The sequence below is a fragment of the Polyergus mexicanus genome, unplaced genomic scaffold, assembly GCF_030449975.1.
Source record: "Polyergus mexicanus isolate NDT 795.1 unplaced genomic scaffold, iyPolMexi1.0 SCAF_6, whole genome shotgun sequence".
Taxonomy (NCBI): Eukaryota; Metazoa; Arthropoda; class Insecta; order Hymenoptera; family Formicidae; genus Polyergus; species Polyergus mexicanus.
This window is the reverse complement of record NW_027223326.1, coordinates 1,710,071-1,731,003: the sequence shown is the minus strand read 5'-3', so window position 1 is coordinate 1,731,003 and position 20,933 is coordinate 1,710,071. Positions and strand designations below refer to the sequence as shown.

Sequence of the window (20,933 nt, the reverse complement as noted above, 5' to 3'; positions counted from 1 at the left end):
TAATTTAATCCTTATCTTGTTTAATTACATTTTATTTTATTAAATTCGTTTTATATATAATATCCAATTTTTATTACTTTTATTTATTTTCCTCAATTTTAACTTTCGCCAATCTGTTTTGTATGCAAGATCTTTTTACAAGATATTTTGTTATCGGGGACAACACCGCACAATATGGTAATCCATAATGAGTGGCGCGACATATCGTAAATATTATTGCACGTCAATTTACACAAGCGCATAACGCTTAAAGGGATCAATGAACGATAAATATCGTCGAACGACACACGACGACTCGCGTCGTTCACGCGATTAAGCGTTACGCATTGCGTTACGCACTTACATTAATCCGTGTACGCGTCACGACCTTTACATAGTATACAATCTCCGGCATCTTTATGACCTATCTCAATATTCGCGGTAGCCGGAAGTGCGATATTATTAAACGTGCTCTCTCTCTCTCTCTCTCTTCATTGTCGTTACTCTGGTTACGCGCTTTGGCCGCGGGTCACTTGCGAGACGCAGGTGAGTATACACGCCGTACGAACGCAGGTGCAGCTGCAGGTGAGCCAGACGCCGACAGCAGCTGTCGGCTTCGCACGCGCACGAGATGCGGAGGGATGGCGATTGCTTGTGTTTTTTTGAGCCCTATAACAACGTTTTTCCTGCGACCGACGTGAATCGAGTCTGATAGTATCGGTCTTGCGCGATGCAATTTTCATCGACTGCCTCCGTAATTTGAGAAAATTTTAGAGCTCAACAATATCCGTGTGGGTCGTAACTTTCTTCAAAAAATTCTTTCTCACAAGAATTTTTTTAATTATTCTAAAAGATCATGCTTCCTCGGATATATCATTAATTGACAAATAAACAATTAAGATTTTTATAGTAAGTATTCTTTTTTTTTTTTTTTTTTTTAATTATACGCATAGGAAAAATTATTTTAGCATAATTCTTGTTTATGTCTACGGATCTTGATATTTATATTTATTTAAATCTGATTTCGTATAATATTTATTTATCGCATATTCCGATGGCTTTTCATAATTTTCCTTAGATTTCGAAAATAATATTCTACAGGCCGGGGCACAATATAAGTGAGATTCGCGAGAGGAACGATCTCGAACTTTGTTGCAAGAGCGACGAAGTGTGCAACGGGTGTTTCTCGTGTCTACTTTTCTTACGTTTAAAGTTTATGTGAAGATACCTCACGCTTTGGTAATCCAAACAATTGCTTGAGAGAAAGGGAGGAAAAATTAAAATTGAGACTCTTATAAGAAACTCAATAAGAATTGATTTTGACGAAATTTCATTTAAAATTAATTTCCTCGAGATATGATATTTCCCTCTCCCTCTTCTCTCTATACTGCGATACAAGAGATGGTGCGCGCGCATCAAAAACAATCCGTTATCGCTCGCGAATCTTTTGTGATCTTCTTTTACGTTATTTTTTTTTATCTTTTTTTAATTCTTATAGCAACGGGAAACGCGCATCTCTGTTGCGCCAATTTTCCTTTGAAACGCCGCTTTTGTTGTGAGATATTGCAACAACGACGCTCGCGTTGCACGCGAGCTTTCCCCGAGAAACGTCGTAATTATGCGGCATTCAGTCGACGGCCGTTTGTAAATTACAGCTAGTAGTGTGTCTTTTCAACGTCCCGATGATACGACAAGCTTTTTCGAAACTTGTTTGCGCGATGCGAGGTCCGCAATTTTCGAAGGCGGGAACGATACGACGCCAGATGCTAGATTGACAGATGAAACGTTTCTTCACTTTCGCCATATTTTTTAAACGATGTTCCAGAATTAATAAATAAAACACACGCACATGGAATACTTTTTTTTTAGCGCTTTTTTCCCAGAACTCGAAGAGATCAAAATATTACGCCGATAGCTTTTATATTATAAACTATTGTATGTGATAAAAAGCTTTTCACGAAATGCAGAAGGAGCTTTGACAATTCGACTGTCGTTCCTTCAATCGTACAATGGAGTGTCTCTTTTATTTCGAATTTTAATATAAAGTTTGGAGACATATCGAGATGTTAAAATATCTTCTTTAAAGATTAATTATATTAGAATTATACTTTTTATGAGATATCGATGATTTCCCTCCATTCCGGCATACCTTTTACACACAAAAGCGATTTCCTCGACTGTATGTCCATCGAGATGCGTGACGTATCGCGTTCGCCACGTGGCGGAAGGATCACGTTTAACCACGGTTTTTTGATGGGGCTCCCCTATGGAACATCTGCCGTCTTTTAAAATGCAGGATATCCCAAAAGTCGTATACGCTTTCTCTTCGCTGCGAAAATGCTTTGTCGAATTTCAAACAAAATACGTATACTCTTCGATCGTGTCGCAATTTTAATAATAAGTCCGGGTGACAAAAAGATATATAAAAAGTTTATTTTATTAATTACTCAATTTTTTTAATAAAAATCTCGAAATTATCTTCGAATATTATTTTTTATGATTAATAAGATTAAATAATTTTTATATTGAAAAAAGGACCGCAAAACACCGCGAAATCTGATGAATAATACAAATATACAAATACGTAAATCAAATATGGAATAAAATATAAAATAGAAGATAAAATGATATACATACTTTTAGTATATATAGGATATATATATATATATATATGTACACACACACATATATATATTTCTATACTTCTATACTTTAATACATCCTTTGTCATCAAATTATTTTTAACATCCCATATTATCGTCAAATACAATGTTTGCATCGCGAGAAAAATTCATAAATGATCGCATATGATACTTAAATTTATATTATTACCATTTGAAGTATCCCATGGATAAAATATACCGCGGAATGAAATATCCTGGGTCGGAAAAATTCTCTTTCCTTTTCTCTTATTTTCATTAATTTATTTGATTGCGCACCGAGACGTGATTTTATTTTTCATTTCTTTGCATCAGAGAGGTCACGGCCGATAAAATAAAACCGGTCTAATACTGATATGCGTAACATAGTATTGTTTTGGCCTTTATATATATGTTTCCGGATGCATTCGCGCTACAACGGATGTAACGTAACATCCAGAAAAGTATCGAAAGCTTTCTCGAATGCCTTCAAACGGAAACGTAAAACTGAAAGTTTTTTTTTTATTTATATACATATATATATATATATATATATATATATATATATATATATATATATACTCTCCCAGTGAGCATATAACGAGGTTCAATGTGCGATATATGACAAAGGCTATATTATTACCCGCGATAACCGTCTTGGTTTGCGAAAGATCGCGCGGACAATTGTACGCTATTTATTTGCCATGATAAAAAGAACGCCGGCGACGATGATACTTTTAATATTCCCTGACAGCAGATGAATCACTCGTAAGACTCCTCATTCGACGAGCCTCTTCTAACAAAGAGCTCTCTCAAATAACGAAGAAATCCGTCGTCAACGAGGTGACGAGACACGAAAATCAACACCCTAATCAGACCCCAAAGTCGTTAGTTTCGTTATCGGCCACTAAACCGATCAACGACACCTTTAGATAAATTTCACGACATATACTGGGTGGCCCATTTTAATACATCCAGTCGAATATCTCAAAAACCAAGCCCGGAAGAGAAAAATGTTTCAGACACAAGTTGTTTGGTTTCGAGGGGGCCATAAGATGTTACCATTGGTTTGACCTTGGAAAATCATTTGAAGGTCATGTGAAGGTCAACTTTAAAATCTTAAATGGAAACCCCCATTTTTTATTTAGTATTCTTGTAGCTGACATCGAGAGCTTTCCAAAACACTATAATAAAGTATTTTTTCATTAAGTACTTTTTGAGTTATTTTATATTTTAATCTGACATATTTTGATATAAAAAATTAAATATCTCGTAAAATATTTAGTTTTTGATAATCTTACCGTAACACTTCTATGTACAGAATAATGAGACAAATCAATTAGGATAAAAAAAAATTGTTTTTAAGAAAATTATTTACAATGTATTTTTTTAAACAATTATTTGTTTTTTTTTTTTTGGCACTTCCAATGGGCCACCCAGTATATGGTATCGCTGCAAGATTCGAAAAGTAACGAAAATCACAAGAAAATTAATCTACGTATATATCTTTGAGTGAATTATTATGGATTTCAAGATATATCAATTTAATTAATTTTCGATATATAAAATTTAATTTTTTTTTTTTTTTTTCTGTTAACAATTCACTTTTTCATTTTTCTGAAATACTACTTACTCTTCGGAACGATTCACGATATACAGGGTGTTTCATAATTCACGAGTTTAGCATAGTTTTGTTTGAAATACATACACCACGCGCATACAGTGATTATTCGACACATTGTATTTGCATCTCGTTTCTCACCTAAAGCAGACATGCTCGCTTTGGCAATAACCCTTCGAACTTTCGGCGACGAGTCTACCGGCGACTGTGTACGTGTGTGTGTGTGTGTGTGTGTGTGTGTACAGAAGCGGTCCCGTCATCGGCTCGTCGCCGGATTTCGAATGAATAAACATAACCTAAACCGCGACAGTGGGTCCCCGGGGGCGAGTTACCTTCCTCTTCCTCCTCCTTCTCCTCCTCCTCCACTCCTTTCCGTCCACTCGCGCATCGCATCATTTCACGGTCGTTCCGCTCCGAAATTCGTGACTTCACTTCCGTTTACTACACTCGGCGCACCAGCGGTGGGTGCGTTGACCCTTTTCGAAGGTCGTCGTACCTTTCTACGTTCGTGACTCGCTCGGCTTCGCGGATCGACCTTAATCTCTCGTCGGTTCGCGACGGCTCGTTCGCCTCTTTTTTTTTCCTCCCCCTCTTTTTGCTTATTCTACTACTACAAGAAGCTCGACGACGTAATTAACGTTCTCGTACGCTAATTTTCGCGGATAAATTGAATCGAAAATGTATTGGGGAATCGTCGTAATTTTCGGGAAATATGCGAAGTTCTTGAGAGACGTCTCATTAACGACGATATTGATTGTATCATTTATTGGAAAAATATTATTTTGTCTCCTTTCTCAAAATTTTTATGTTTTAAACCGAAAATTGCGAATTCCGTCAGAATATTGTTGAGCATAATTAGAATTTAACTTAATTAATTAATTAATTTATATGTACATATATGAATATACAGTTGGAAAATTTGTATCAAATTTAACATACATCGCGTGTCCCGAACTATCCACACAAATTTTCATCCTAATTTAACATAATATGGATATGAATGTGTTAAATATTTATGACACAAAAATTTTAAACGGCATATCTTTTAACGACGAAAACAAATTTTTTCAACTGTGCGTAAATTTGCGAGAATTTCCATAAATTTTTGCTTCTTTGATTCGATGTTTCATTGAAATCATACGATGGCGCAATGAACGAGAATCGCGACTGGTTGAAAATACATACGAGTGGCGCTCAAAGAGGCGACGCACTCGAGATAATGGGCCCCGTTTTTGACCGCTTATCGACCGTCTCGTCCGTTTATCTTTTTTTTTTTCCTTTTTCGTTTATTTATTCTCGTTTATTTTTTTCGATTCACACACACAAACACGCGCGAGAATGTGTCGCGGGACTACACGTACGAAAGTCAAGCGTCTCGCGCGAACGAATCGATTTAGCGAGCTATAACGAAGCTAACGATCGCGACCCGATTAGTACATACTACTAGGTTTGTCGTTCTCGTTCACCTTATATAAAACCAATTACGAAAGCGATTGAAAATAAACAAATCGTCAAATATAGTTATAATAATGATGTATAAAAATTGATAATAAAATAATGATTATAAAGAAGTAACGGTAGTCTAATTACTTTTATTTTAGTCTAACAACTGTTAATTATTTATAGGTATTGTGTGTTTTTTGATTCTTTTAATTTAGTTAATATATAATAATAAATTATACTGGGTGGCCCATTTTAATCCATCCAGTCGAATATCTCAAAAAACCAAGCACGGAAGAGAAAAATGTTTCAGACAAAAGTCGTTTGGTTTCGAGGGGGCCATAAGATCGTACCATTGGTTTGACCTTGAAGAGTCATTTGAAGATCAACTTTAAAATCTTAAATGGAAACCCCCATTTTTTATTTAGTATTCTTGTAGCTTGCCATTATTCTGTACATAAAAGTATTACGATAAGATTATCAGAAACTAACTATTTTATGAGATATTTAATTTTTTATATCAAAAGATGTCAGATTAAAATATAAAATAACTCAAAAAGTACTGAATAAAAAAATAGTTTATTATAGTGTTTTGGAAAGCTCTCGATGTCAGCTACAAGAATACTAAATAAAAAATGGGGGTTTACATTTAAGATTTTAAAGTTGACCTTCACGTGACCTTCAAATGATTTTCCAAGGTCAAACCAATGGTACCGTCTTATGGCCCCCTCGAAATCAAACAACTTTTGTCTGAAACATTTTTCTCTCCCGGGCTTGATTTTTGAGATATTCGACTGGATGCTTAAAAATGGGCCACCCAGTATATATAAATAGAATTGCCGTGCACACGAATTTACTCTAATTTTGTATATAATTTTGATTTTCTATTTAATTTCTAAAGCTCAGAGAATTTTTCTTCATTGTCTTGTTATATAAGCATATATTATGATCAATAACTCGATAAAAATAAATATGAATAAATATAAATATGATTTTATTCTTGTATTTTTATAAATGTATTTATATATTCAACTTTAAATATCTCTTTTTAAATCTCTGTTATGTACTTTTTATATCAATGTATCATGCGATTGTCGCGGATCGAAAACCCATTTTCCTTCTCCTTCTCCATATCCTGCTCCCTCTAACTCCGTTCAAAAACGAGGAATTACTTTATCTGTCTGGGCAGACGATACGCCACATGGGCGACGATTGAAAATGGGATTTCGGTCGCGGATTCTCTCTTTCTCTGCTCCTCTCGTAAATCGAAATCGTCGGTTTGCGGTAACAACAACAACACTCGACAATGAAATCGAACCCGTAGCCGTATAAACGGACTAATTGCAGGGATAATAATTATTCTCGAAACTAGTATATACAATATAAAAGGGACTGGGAGGGACTAACGAGGGTAGAGGCAATCGCGTCGTTCCCTATTCGTATTTCCAGATTTATCCACAATGCAAGCTACCGGTATTATTTAGTCGATCATTTTCCAATAACCCTCTCTCCATCCCTCCTCTTGATCGCGAAATTAAAATTGAAATCGATTCATCGTTCATTTTTTCCTTAACAAGAGATTTTCCTTAATCTCGAAGAGAGACCTCGAGCTGTAATAGATTGTTTTAAGATGGTTTTAATCATCGTGTGACTTCTTTTTTTCTCTTCTTTTATGTATGCGGATGTTTTTTTATAAGATATATTTTATGTTTTATATAACATAATATAATAAAATAGGAAATAATGTATGTATGTGTGTAGCGGCGATGAATAATAATAAATTAAAAGAAGGAATAAACTAAATTAAGTGACAGAGAGAGGAAAATCGAGATTTATCCTTTTAAATATTTATACTCAATAACTGTGATAATATTAAACATGATGGCTATTTTATAACTTGTTTTCTACGAACATGTAATCAACATACAATAATAATAAATAGATAGGCACATTTTTTTCAATTTTGCCCAAAATAAATCGTGTTTTTTTTTTTTTTTATATATATGAATAAGATAAGACACAAAAATATTAATTTTTGTATTGTTTTTGTGTAATTTCCAGGGCTGTCACGGATCCAAGGGATGGCAGGAGAGTAGCCTTAAAAAAACTGCCGAACGTCTTTCAAAGTCTCGTAAGCAGCAAGCGAGTCTTCAGGGAACTGAAAATGCTTTGCTTCTTCAAACACGATAATGTAAGTGGTATTATTATTTATTGTATCAAGTGTGATCGATGTGAACACCGTAACATAACAGAGACAGAAAAGTATCTCATAACGCGGAAACAACGAATAAAGAAATAAAATAAAAAGACGCGATTCTCTCTTTTATACCTGAAATGTGGGATAAGAAATGAAATGAAAAAAAGCGCGATTTTTTTTATATCAATAAAAAAAAATCGATATCGAATTTCTAGACGTAGCTTTCAAAGATTTTTATAATAATTATCTTTGAGTATATTCTTTTTTATAATAATAAATGTATACTCTCTTGGTATATTATTAAATATTTGACATTATAATTATTTACATTTAATTTTGCTCACTATGAAAAGACATTATAAAACTTTTTTTTTTTTTTTTATATAAAATAAAAATTAGATTTTCAGATTTCATAATTAGCTGAATATATATTATTGACACAGCGTATTTTACAGAAATTATTTAATTAAATAATCATTGTGATAATAATAAATAATATAATTAATTAACAATAAGTAGAATTCTTGTTTTAAACACGCTTTGTTGTAAACAAATTATATATCGTTTAGATATATGAAATATATTTATTTAAACGAATATTCGATAAATCCTCTCTTTTTCTCTCTGTGTAAGTCGTATAGTGAACGTAACGGAAATTTCCGCCTTTTATTTCCCCGAGGACTAGATCGCGCCTCGTCCTTCCCCTCGCATCTTCCGGTTGCTAGATTCCGTGCTTGTGCACCTTTGCACGAGAAAGGGGGATCGATTGCGTTATTTCTCTCTCCTTCTCTGTCTCTCTTTCTCGTCCAGTCAAAGGACGAGATACTCAATCGCTTCCCGTTTCTTTTCTTTTTGCAGGTACTTTCCGCGCTGGACATCCTTCAGCCGCCGCATCTGGACTTCTTCCAAGAGATGTATCCTTTTTTAAACACTCGCTTTTTTTTTTTTTTTTTTTAGGACACGCGGAACATAAATCTCGATACAGGAGATTTTCGGACAGGTGAATTCTCCCGTCGACGATCGAGGTATCTTTTTAACGATCTAGTCGCGTTCCCACGATTCTCGATTTTTCAAATCACCGATCGAGATTAATATGTAATCTTTTTCTAATTAAAATGAAAATAACTTAAAATTAATTGATTAAGCCGATTTAATCTAAAACTTTTAAATTGCGTTCTCGTGTCGCGGGAATTTGCAGTATATAGCCTTCTTCCTCTACTTTATAGATTTTTCTAGATTTTAGCGGAAGAGTCGCTGTGTCTCACGCAACGCTCCATCTCTCGAAACTAGTGTCTCGAATGATGCAGAAACTTTTAATCGTCGAGCAATTAAAACTCGCGCCGGTCACGATTCCTCCTCGAACCGTCCATCCGGCAAGAGTATTTGTCAGAGAGAGAGAGAGAGAGAGGAAACTTTTTCGCTATCACGAGTAATTGCCGTTCGACAAATCTACATTTTCTGAGACAGTCTTTTCCTTCCTATAACTCTATTTTTTATCAAGATTTTTAAAAGATTATTAAGAGATTAAGAGAGATCGCAGGTTTCCGCGAAAGAGCACATTTTACCAAAAATATTTCATGATACAAGAAAATTGCATTTTGCAAGAAAAAGAACTCTTCAAGTGGTAGACATTACGAGATAGTTTTCCGATCGAGGACGAAACAGGAACTTATTGCGATAGTCAGGAGGCGCGAAATTCTCGCGGGATTACTCCTCGTAAGCCGTTCTGCGTGATCGCATGATCAAGCGATCGATCGATCGATAGGTCCTTAAACGAACAGGATCCATTTGAAGTTAATCTCGATCGAGGCGAGAGTAATAACTCAATCCTTTTAAAAAAGAATTATATGCGTAAAGGTTCGAGTAATGTTAAAACGAAATGGGGAAAAGGCTAAGGAACCAGCACAGAAAATCAAGTGCGAATTTAGTTTCTTAAGATATAAAATCTAGCGAACGTTTCGATCCATTTTTGGATCCTCTTCAGCGCAAAAAAAATATATATATATAAAAAGATATACACCCGTTACAATTGTTTACAAATCAATTAATGCAATTAACGCTATAAAGTTGTGCGGTACAAATGCAGAGCATGTCGAAGTCACGTTTAAAATTAAACCATATATGTCATCTGTAGGCTGTGTTCTTCAATGTTCGTAGTAAAGAAGTAAATACGGCAGCATAAAGCCTCCGTCAGTAAAGACAACCATTTCTTTAACGTATGCCATGGCAGAGAACATGCATATCTGAATAATTACAAAATTATTAGAGACCGAACCTACAAAGAACAATTAAAGAACTCACAAAGAGATGGATTCTTATTCCTCATTGTCACCAGATATCGCTTGTTACATGTCACAAATTAAAACGTAAATCACATGCTCAATATATACGAGTGCGAACAGTAATGATAGATTTAAAGAGCAAAACGAAAACACATGAATATAATGTCTGTGATGTGTCTAGAGTATTGTATATAAATATAGGAACCGAAGGTCATAATTTCGGGAGCATGTCTATCGTCTTGACATACGCCTCATGCAGGCAATCCGTATCAGTTTGTAGATTTAAACTATTATTTTGTCTTTTTATAAAAACCATTTCAGATATCAAACGTTTATTATAATACGGTTCACTATCCAATATTTTAACATCGTTCCAATCTTTTCTAACATCGTTTCAATCTTTTACGTTCCCCTTCATCTCTTCTCCCGCTCTCCGCCTTTTTCCGGCAACTCCTGTTCGCGCTCTGTCGCATATCGAACTCCGTCGTAATTTCGTAAAACATTATTAGCAATTGGTGCAGCTATTATAGCATTGCGATTGCCTTCGTCCTTTATCTATTTTTCTACTTTCTTCTTTTTGCTTCGGCTCGATCTGTTCCATCGGGATTGTAACATTTAATAAGATATTTTTTTCTTTTTCTAACGAATTGAAATTATTTCGCTTTAATAAGATGCTTTTCTTATATGAATAAATACATAAATAAATAAAAGTGTAAACGTACGCGCATGAAAATAAATTGGTTAGTCGACTAGTTACTTTAAAAGCGTGTAAATAGATAAATAAATAAATAAATAGATAAATTCGTAAATAAACAGACGGATAACCGGGGAAATAAACGATATCGTAAATCCGTCGATAAATAGACAAACAAATGAAGGAATTAATAAACGAAATTCAACGGTTATGGATCGATAAATTTTCTCGCAGCGAGAGCTGACATTAATTGACGGCAAATAAATAATCGGGACGAAAATTGCGGGATTGCGAAATATCCATCGATAGAGACCACTACCGGTGACTTTTTACTTCCTCCCCGCTCTCGCTTTGCTGCTGTCCCCGCGATTTAATTCCGCGTCCCCCGTGGCCGGCGATCGATTCTAATTTCGTCCGCATGAAAAATTCAGCTCGGGGCGCCCAGCGCCCCAAAGTTCCGGATACGACCGCCTAATTTCTAATTAAGGAGAGACTCGCGATTAGTTTGCGCAGCCACGAACACGAAAATCACCGACCGCGGTATAGATAGAGTATCGTAAAGGCGGGAAGGGTGTGTGATTGCCAGTCAGTATCTATAATATTACATTTTCATCGTAATCACGTTATCAAGTACAGTCTCATCCATTTTTCATACATACATCTCCCTCTTTTTATATTGGATGATTGCATAAGTTCATGCCCGATTTTCATAGAGGGCATTAAGTTACTGCATGGCGGAGTTCTATTGTTTTCGTGTGGTAATTGTTGTTTACACCGAATAGATGACGTTGTCTTATGTCAATTTAGCGTCAGATATTGTTCAGATAAGTCCATTTGTGCATAAGAGAAATCATTAAAAATGGAGAATGGAAGGTGCATTTGCGGCATGTAATGCTATATGAATTTCGGAAAGGCGTGAGTGTTGGGATTGCAGAAAAAAATATTCAAAGCGTTTATTTGGACCGCGCTCCTGCTCTCCGAACAGTCAAAAAGTGGTTTGGCAGATTTCGAAATGGTGATTTCAACATGGAGGCTCAACCCCGCTCTGGACAGCCTTCTGGTATTGATGATGACATTGTGCATGCCTTAGTGGAAAGAAACCCAAGGATTACAACTGAGGATATTGCTGAGAGGCTGAACATCGATAATTCAACCGCTTTTCGTCATTTAAAAAAGCTTGGATACATTTCCGAGCTTGATACGTGGGTGCTGCATCTCCTGACTGAAAGGAATAAGCTAAACCGCATGACTGTGGCTCTTTCTCTTCTCGAGCGTAACAAAAAAGAGCCTTTTTTAGATCGAATGGTAACAGGCGATGAAAAGTGGATTCTCTACAAAAACGTACAGCGAAAGAGGACATGGAAAACAGCAGCTGAAGGAGCAGAACCCGTAGCAAAGGCTGGCTTGCATCCGATGAAGGTGTTGCTGTGTGTTTGGTGGGATCGCAAGGGAATTATTTACTTTGAACTGCTCCGACGCGGCGAAACAATCACGGCGGACAAGTACTGTGAGCAACTAACTAGACTCGCTGCAGCTATTCGAGAAAAACGTCAGATTTTGGCCAATCGAAAAGGCGTCATCTTCCACCACGACAATGCTAGGCCACACGTCGCTCAACAGACGCTGCGAAAACTGCAGGAGTTGCAATGGGAAATTCTGCAGCACCCGCCAAATTCTCCAGATATTGCGCCTTCAGATTTTTATCTGTTCCGGTCTTTGCAGAATAGTTTAAATAGCAAGAATCTCAATTCCGAGGAAGCTGTCGAAAACCACCTTACAAACTTTTTTCAAGAAAAACCAAGTTCTTTCTTCAAAAATGGAATCGACAAGCTTATAGATCGTTGGAAAACCATTGTAGAAAAGAATGGAGACTATATAATTGATTAATAAAAGTGTTATCTCTAAAATATAATCTATTGAAGTTTATATTTAAATCGGGCACGAACTTATGCAATCACCCAATATTTCTCTTTATATATGCTCTTATATTATATTTTAAATTTGGAATTCTCTTTTGAAACTTTTCACATCGATATCTGATATTGAAATTAGAGGAACGTAGAATCAAAATTGGCAGAGATTGCTAAGAAACTGTAAAAGACATCCCCTCTTATCTTTATTTTAAAATTTCATAATTTCGGGTCATGGGTTTTTAATCGTTTACCGAGATGTTAGTTTTGGTTCTGCTGGATTGAAAACCAGATAGAGACGGATCAAAACCACGATTTTCATCCGATACGGAGAGCGCAGGGGGCCGGGGGAACGATCGGCCGATGAACGTCATGAATACGTCATGGCGCGCGCCCGGGATGAGTTTGCTCGATGATAATCACATGGATTATTAATGCGCACACCGCAACTCGCCATTGATATGTCGATAATGCGCCATTAGCAGCGGCTGCGACCGCCGCCGCCCATCGCGTTACGTTTACAATGTCATATGTGTAAATGATACCCGCAACTTCCTCGTGACATTGTTGTGAGGATACAATGCTGCCCCGTCTGCGATTATCATCCTTTCGCGCAGTAATTCGTAATTCCCGCGATATCTAGTCCCTTTTAATTACTCCACTACTCGTCTCGTAGTATAATATTAATCACTATGTACTTAATATATATTATAACAATATCTTATTTTCTTTGTTTTAATAATTAAGAGTACATGATATTGTAATTTTTGGCTGTTTCGAGATGCACGGAAGAAATTAAAAATTGCATCGAATCTTTTCGCGATTAAAAGAGAAATTTTCTAGATTTTGAGGAAAAGCACGGAGGGAAAGCAAATTCCGTGCGATTGCAGCCGATTTGATTTACAAGGAAAGTTATATATGTAAAGGCAATCGCGTCCGTTTGATTCGACGTGGGTTTGATTACGCATAAACAATAGACACGTTTTTATTGCGCGTGAAAGAGACATATAATACACGAAAGGAAAGAAGGCCCGCATGTGCAACAATACGGCGTTCTTTCGATCCTTTGCATTCGCCCGTATCGCGCATCGGAAGAATGATACGGCCGGGAAAAATTTTCAGTCTCCTCTACGGTTGTCATTATGGCACACGTGCGTCCGCACGTGTGTAACGGGTGCGCGGATTACGACGATTAACGAACATCGCGAGGGTTCTTCTGATTTTTGAATTATATCTGTCGTTACTAATATGTATATATATATATATATATATATATATATATATATATATATATATATATATATATATATATTTTATAAAGAGGAACGTGCGCTAAATTAAAAGTTATTTGGAAAAATATAAAAAATATAAATATATATATTTGATATAATTTGATGAGGTAATATATCTCCGTTTAAATATTTTCATACATAAAATATTATGTTATTTTAATTAAAATATTTTTATCGCTCTATGAAGCATGAAAAGAGAAAGAGATTTTCGATTAAAGAGTTGTGATTAATGATGAATTCGACTTTTCCGCTAATCACATTTTTGCTCTTGGATTCGGGGGACAGGCTGAACTTTTCCTCGAGGCTCAAATTACGGAGGTTTTAATTGCACGCGGGATCGGTTACGAGTTCGCGTTTGACGGTTCGATCTAAGTTCTCGGTTGCCGCAAACTAATTTCGCTTCTCCCTTTTGCTTGCGAGAATCCTTTGTCTTCCTTCCGAGTCAACAAGTTTTCGTGCAGAAGAATCGGTGTTCTCCTAGGATATATTCGCGAGGAAACTCTCCCTCATTTATCCCTGGGTCCGCGACGTTTACTAGATTATTAAAGCTGACCTTAATTAATCGACGTTTCTGATAGTTTAATTTCCTTGTTTTTACATTAATACGGAAATTCTAGCGTGTTTTTTTATTTTTCTGAGATCCTATTATGCACAATTAAATAATATATTAAATTTATGATATATTTTATTCTTAACAATCTTTTTTATTTTTAACATAATCTTTTCTCTTTGGAATATATAATTAATGTAAAAATATATATAATGGATTGACAATTTTTATCATTAATATAATTATTGGATTATATCACATTTAACAATTTTTGCAATATTTAAAAGAATTTTTAAATCTTAATTTTCTTTTTATCATAGTGATTAGTATTGAAAAATTTAAGCCTTTTTACAAACGAGACGTTTCTTGTACAAATGACATCATCGTCATGCCGCGATTTAAATACAATCGATCGATAAATTTTCGCGATTTTGCTAGAAAGGAATATAATGAATCCATGCGTCATCGATTAGTATTAATGCAGCGTTATTACAATACAGCTGCCCACTCTCTTTAATCTATCCACGCCATATGTAAATATTTTGATATTTCTTCGCGGTATATAATATTTTCAATTCATGTAACGGGAAACTTTAACGATTTTAACCGGAAATAAATATCTTTATGTAACTCTAAATCTATTAATAACGAAGCATTATTATCTTATTCATATAAATACGTTTTTTTTTTTTTTTCGTAATTAATATTCTTCCTTTCCTTTCTTTATTTTCCTTTACTACCTATAAGATGTTATTATTAAAATTATATTCTAGAGAGATATTACTATGTGCAAAGTTTTATTGAGAGCTTTGACTGAAATTAACTAAACAGTAGTATATATACTTAATTGCGAAACATTAAACCTGTCAGAGGAGGATAGGATTTCTTCGTACGCTTTTTAATATTTTAAAGTTTTTTAAAATCTCGATTTTTCTCTCGAGCACTTATGCATCATCGTCATAGTGCGACGTCTCGTGTTTTCAATGTGCAATGTGATGCACACCGGCGGTTGCATCACATTGCACATTGCCACCTCCGCGACCTCCCCACGTTTCACTCGGGAGAGCGTACGGCGGGAAATCGCCGTGGAAAATCGGGGGCGAGCGGGGCGGGCGATCGGGCGAGCGGTGAGAACGAAAAACGCCTCTGGTCGACCTGGATAGGTTCCGGCGCGGAAAAAGAGCTTCCGGCGAGAAGGAGGCGCGCTCAAACGAGGCTCTCCGCGCCCGCGCCCCGCTCGCATCTCTCTCGCATTGTCTCCTTATGGTAATCGCGAAATCCACACTCGTCCATTTCCGCCCGTTTGTACCCCGGAAACGCCCGCCTCATTTCCGAGACCGCGCTCGAACTTATCCGCTTCTTTTCGCGACTCGCACACGAAGAAAATTTCACGGTACAAATTACGTGAAAATAATACATTACCTTTTTACAACATTTATCGTAAAGGTAACATATAACGATATTAGGATATTTATTATTATAAAAATTGTAAATTATGTATTTGTTTGTGCATCAAAATATTTGAATAATTGCAATATTCCTTGATAAATATATATACAGGGTGTCCCATTTTAAAGGACCCACTCAAATATCTGAGAAACACTGCGTTAAATCGAAAAATGTTTCAAGCAAAAGTTGTGTGGCTTCAAGGGGGCCATAAGATGGTGACAATGATTTGACTTTGGAAAATCATTTGAAGGTCATGTGAAGGTCAACTTTGAAATCTTAAATGGAAACCCCCATTTTTTATTTAGTATTCTTGTAGCTGACATCGAGAGCTTTCCAAAACACTATAATAAAGTATTTTTTCATTAAGTACTTTTTGACTTATTTTATATTTTAATCTGACATATTTTAATACAAAAAATTAAATATCTCGTAAAATATTTAGTTTTCGATAATCTTACCGTAATACTTCTATGTACAGAATAATGAGACAAATCCATTAGTATAAAAAAAAAATTGTTTTTAAGAAAATTATTTACAATGTATTTTTTTAAACAATTATTTGTTTTTTTTGGCACTAATTAATTTCAAAAACATCGTGATTTCTCTTATGCTAGTTCCACGATTTTTAAAATTCTATTGTAATTTTTACTATAATATAATATTTTCTCCGCGCACATGCACTGATAATAATAAATTTAAAAGATTGCAGAAAAATTTGATTAATATTAAAACGCATATAAAATCTTTTAATACGCGAATATATTAAATTTATAAAGAATAACATTTTCTCCAAACTAATCTTTCCTCACGACTTCGTGGATCTTAATCGATACTCTCGTCGAGAATGCCTTCGTTATCAATTACCGTTAATTCTCAATCGATGATTATCGACTTACTCGAATATCCAACTCGCGCACGATTAACTCGATGATACCTAAGATGATGCGCAACGAGACGTTTCTATTTTTTTATGGCACAAGAGAGAGACAGAGAGAGAGAGAGAGCGGATTTACGTTGCTTATTAACAAATAGATATCCGGTGGAGGCGCGCGGAGGCGTATCTATCTGACTGTGTGATGCGAATCACACGCACGCATGCGTGGGCACGCGCGCGCGAGTTCCCACGTCGCTATCTACTTGCGAAAGACGAGAATTTTCTGACGTATTAGAAATTATGTATATTGGAAAGCGAGAGAGAAAAGGAGAAGCTTCACACGTTTATTTCACGGGATTTCTCTTTTTGATATATTACGTTTAACTTAATCATAACGATTGATTTCTACCCCAATTAAATTGCAATGTTAATTGCAGCTATAACGAAATATACCTGTATGATAATCCGTGCGATTATGTATCCTAACTTTTCTTTCTAGAAATGATAAAAAAATGAGATTAAACCGAATATCTGCTACTTAAATTAATTAAAAAGAAACTTAGTTATTCGTATGAAATGAAGGAAAATATGAATGATAAAATGTATTTCAAAATAAAATTTAATTTTTAATTAAATTCGATCTTTCTCGATGAATTTTCAAATAAAAATTCCGTTTTTTTAAATGGATTCATAAATCTTGGAATAATATTTTACTTGTAATTAGATGTAAGTAATTTCATAAATCAAAATTGTATTAGTATGAAAAAAAATTATTACACAGATATATTTACAATCACAGATTTCTAAAAGTCGTGCATTTAAAAACGAAACGACGTACATTGAAGAAAGAACAAGAAACGCATGATGCATCGCAACACGATCCAACATTTTTTTTTTTTTTCACGTAACACAGGATGTAAATAATTTTCTATCTTTCCCTCGATCATCTCTTTTTACGCGATTATTCTCTTTGAGTATCGATGCGCTGTATTTAGAACGCGCGCTAATAATGAGGGCACTTTGTAACGCGCACGACACGTTGTTAAATGAAATAAAATCACGTACACAAAAAATTGCAAGCAAAAAATCTTACGATAAAGGAAAACATGTCTTATAAATTTATATTTATATCAGTTTAATACGAATTTTATTAAATTTTGATTAACTTTTATTGAAATTATAGGACTCGAAATTAATAAACGGTTTATTCGAAAACTTGGGCTCGCAAGGAAATTGTTGAGACTCGATTTAAGCGATTAATTTTTTAAATAAACCGCACAGCTTGCGCACGCGAATGTTTCCTTTTTCGTCGTTTCTTCTGAAATATCTCGAAGATCGACGCGACACCAGGAAGGAGCGAAAAAAAAAAAATGAGAGGAAGAGAGAGATAGAATTTTATTGATTATGCATGGACGCGGACGTTGTGGACGGCGTCTAGGGGTGCGAAAGCGATATCGTATTTAAGGATTCCTAAACCAGTGCAAAGTTTATTTAATTTATAGGAAAATAAAAATATATCGGATAGAAAATTTTCATTATAATTTTTTTAAATCACATGTTATATAAAGAGAGACACTCTACGATTTTAGGATGTGTCAAGAATTTTGTTAAAAGGAAAAAAAAAATAAAAAGATAAACAGAGCGTTGTACGTTAATTTGCGATAATTTTGCCGGATCTGAAATGTGAGAAGCTCGTTGCAATATTTGGTTTTATATTTCCATGGCTGATTACAGCTTCCTATCGCGTTCAGCTTCTTCGAGACGTATCGAGTGTCGCGCTCTGTGGATATCGATCGCACGTGGAGTTTTTGGTCGTCGGGCTGTGGAGGGTTCTTCGCTCTTTGTTCGCGGTTCACCTCTCGTTTCCCCCCCATTTTCCCTTCTCGTCTAGCATACGCGTATGTAAAATTTGATCGAATAGCCATCATTACAATTCGGTTATTATGAATGAAAGGAAAAGAAAGAGAAATAGATGATTAGTTTTGAATGATCAGTTAATTAAAAATCATATTGTCTCTTAATTAAATTAAATGTTCAATATTTTACAGAGATGCATTATTATCATATTTTGCCCTGACGCCTTTAATTCACGATAATTATAAAAATAATAAATTACAATTCTGTTTCGTTGATTTAATGGATTAAGCTCTATAAGAGAAGTCCTAAATCTTTAGTGACATTTTTTAATCCTTTATTAAGAACCTCTGTACTTTCGAGACATGACTTTTGATAATACAATTCTTTCAGAGACACAACTGAAACACTACACTGATCGGAATAATTTTTTCCTCGAGATTTTTCACATTTTTCACATTTATTCATTAAATATTTGGATTTTTCCTAAATTTTATAATTATTTTGTTTTTTATTATTGAAATAATTTAAATAATCGTATTATAAAATCCATTCTTTAAAATCTTAAATTTTCTAATAGTTTCATTCAAAGTGAATCCAAATTGAAATTAAATCTCTAAAAAAAAGTCAAATCACAGAGTTTTTAAAATTATATTTAATCTAAATTTTTCCGTTTTACCGCTTCGTGACTTATGATATTTGTAGAGGAAAAATAAAGAGTATAACTTTTAATACATCATGGATTCTCACGAAAAATGAGGTCGATTTTTTTTTCTTTTTTTAGACGAGTTCCGTGTGACATTAAAAATGAGAAGAAATAGGAGAGATTGTTCGCGTTCTTTTTTACGACATTGCGAGAAATACGTCGTATCCGGAATCGATTCCTATTCCTGACGAGTCCTGACAGAGCGCTGCAGTTTCGACGAGGTGCAGGGGCACTTTTAATTTAAAGGATCAGAATCGGCGTCGCAAAAGCTTTATCGGCGAAACATCTTTCTCTCGAATACAGATATCTCGATGTGCGTTTCGCATTCTGAGACGTGGAATATGACGATTGAAAACGATGCGCGTGGAAAAAAAAAGAAAAAAAAACTTATCTCGACACGCGGCGGACTTGCATTTTGCTCACGCTAAATAGATGTCGCGATTCGAAATTTATACCGGGTGTCTGCAGCGTGGATCCTCGACGAGATTCATCGCCAAAGTATTTAAATGTATGCAAAATCGGGAGTGAGCATGTGACTCCCACAGAGGGAGGAAAAGTCGGTAGGAAAAGTCGCGGGAACTGATTCTGTATGCACTTCTCTCCCAGTTTTTAAACGGAGCCCGGTATGTCGCGGATATAATTAATCGCTTACGGTAGTTCGCTGCATTAATCATTCTTTCAAAGTCATATTAAATATTATCAATCAGATTTTAAACGACGGATACGTGTTTGTGTGAATATATTAGATTGCGATCCCCCAAATTACTTATAAAAATTTCTATTTTTAAATAAATTTAAAATATTAATTACTTTTCTTTTCAATGATAAAGATACATGTATATCTTTAAATTACAACATCAATATATACTTATATTGGATGATTGCATAAGTTCCTGCCCGATTTTCATAGATGGCATTAAGTTACTGCATGGCGGAGTTCTATTGTTTTCGTGTGGTAATTGTTGCTTACACCGAATAGATGACGTTGTCTTAGGTCAATTTAGCGTCAGACATTGTTCAGATAAGTCCATTTGTGCATAAGAGAAATCATTAAAAATGGAGAACGAAAGGTGCATTTGCGGCATGCTATATGAATTTCGGAAAGGCGTGAGTGTTGGGATTGCACAAAAAAATATTCCAAGCGTTTATTTGGACCGCGCTCCTGCTCTCCGAACAGTCAAAAAGTGGTTTGGCAGATTTCGAAATGGTGATTTCAACATGGAGGATCAACCCCGCTCTGGACGGCCTTCTGGCATCGATGATGACATTGTGCATGCCTTAGTGGAAAGAAACCCAAGGATTACAACTGAGGATATTGCTGAGAGGCTGAACATCGATAATTCAACCGCTTTTCGTCATTTAAAAAAGCTTGGATACATTTCCGAGCTTGATACGTGGGTGCTGCATCTCCTGACTGAAAGGAATAAGCTAAACCGCATGACCGTC

The 20,933-nt window shown here is 35.3% G+C and overlaps 1 protein-coding gene across 1 annotated transcript in view; it reads left to right on the top strand.

Annotated features, from left to right (window-relative positions):
• The first annotated feature begins 7,744 nt into the window (after window positions 1-7,744).
• Window positions 7,745-20,933, top strand: part of Nmo (serine/threonine-protein kinase nemo) — a 53,959-nt gene continuing 40,770 nt past the window's right edge. Inside the window, exons 1-2 of the mRNA XM_070296969.1 lie at window positions 7,745-7,870; window positions 8,735-8,790. Coding sequence (XP_070153070.1) covers window positions 7,844-7,870; window positions 8,735-8,790 — 83 coding nt within the window. The 5' untranslated portion in view covers window positions 7,745-7,843. The remainder of the gene's footprint in view (window positions 7,871-8,734; window positions 8,791-20,933) is intronic.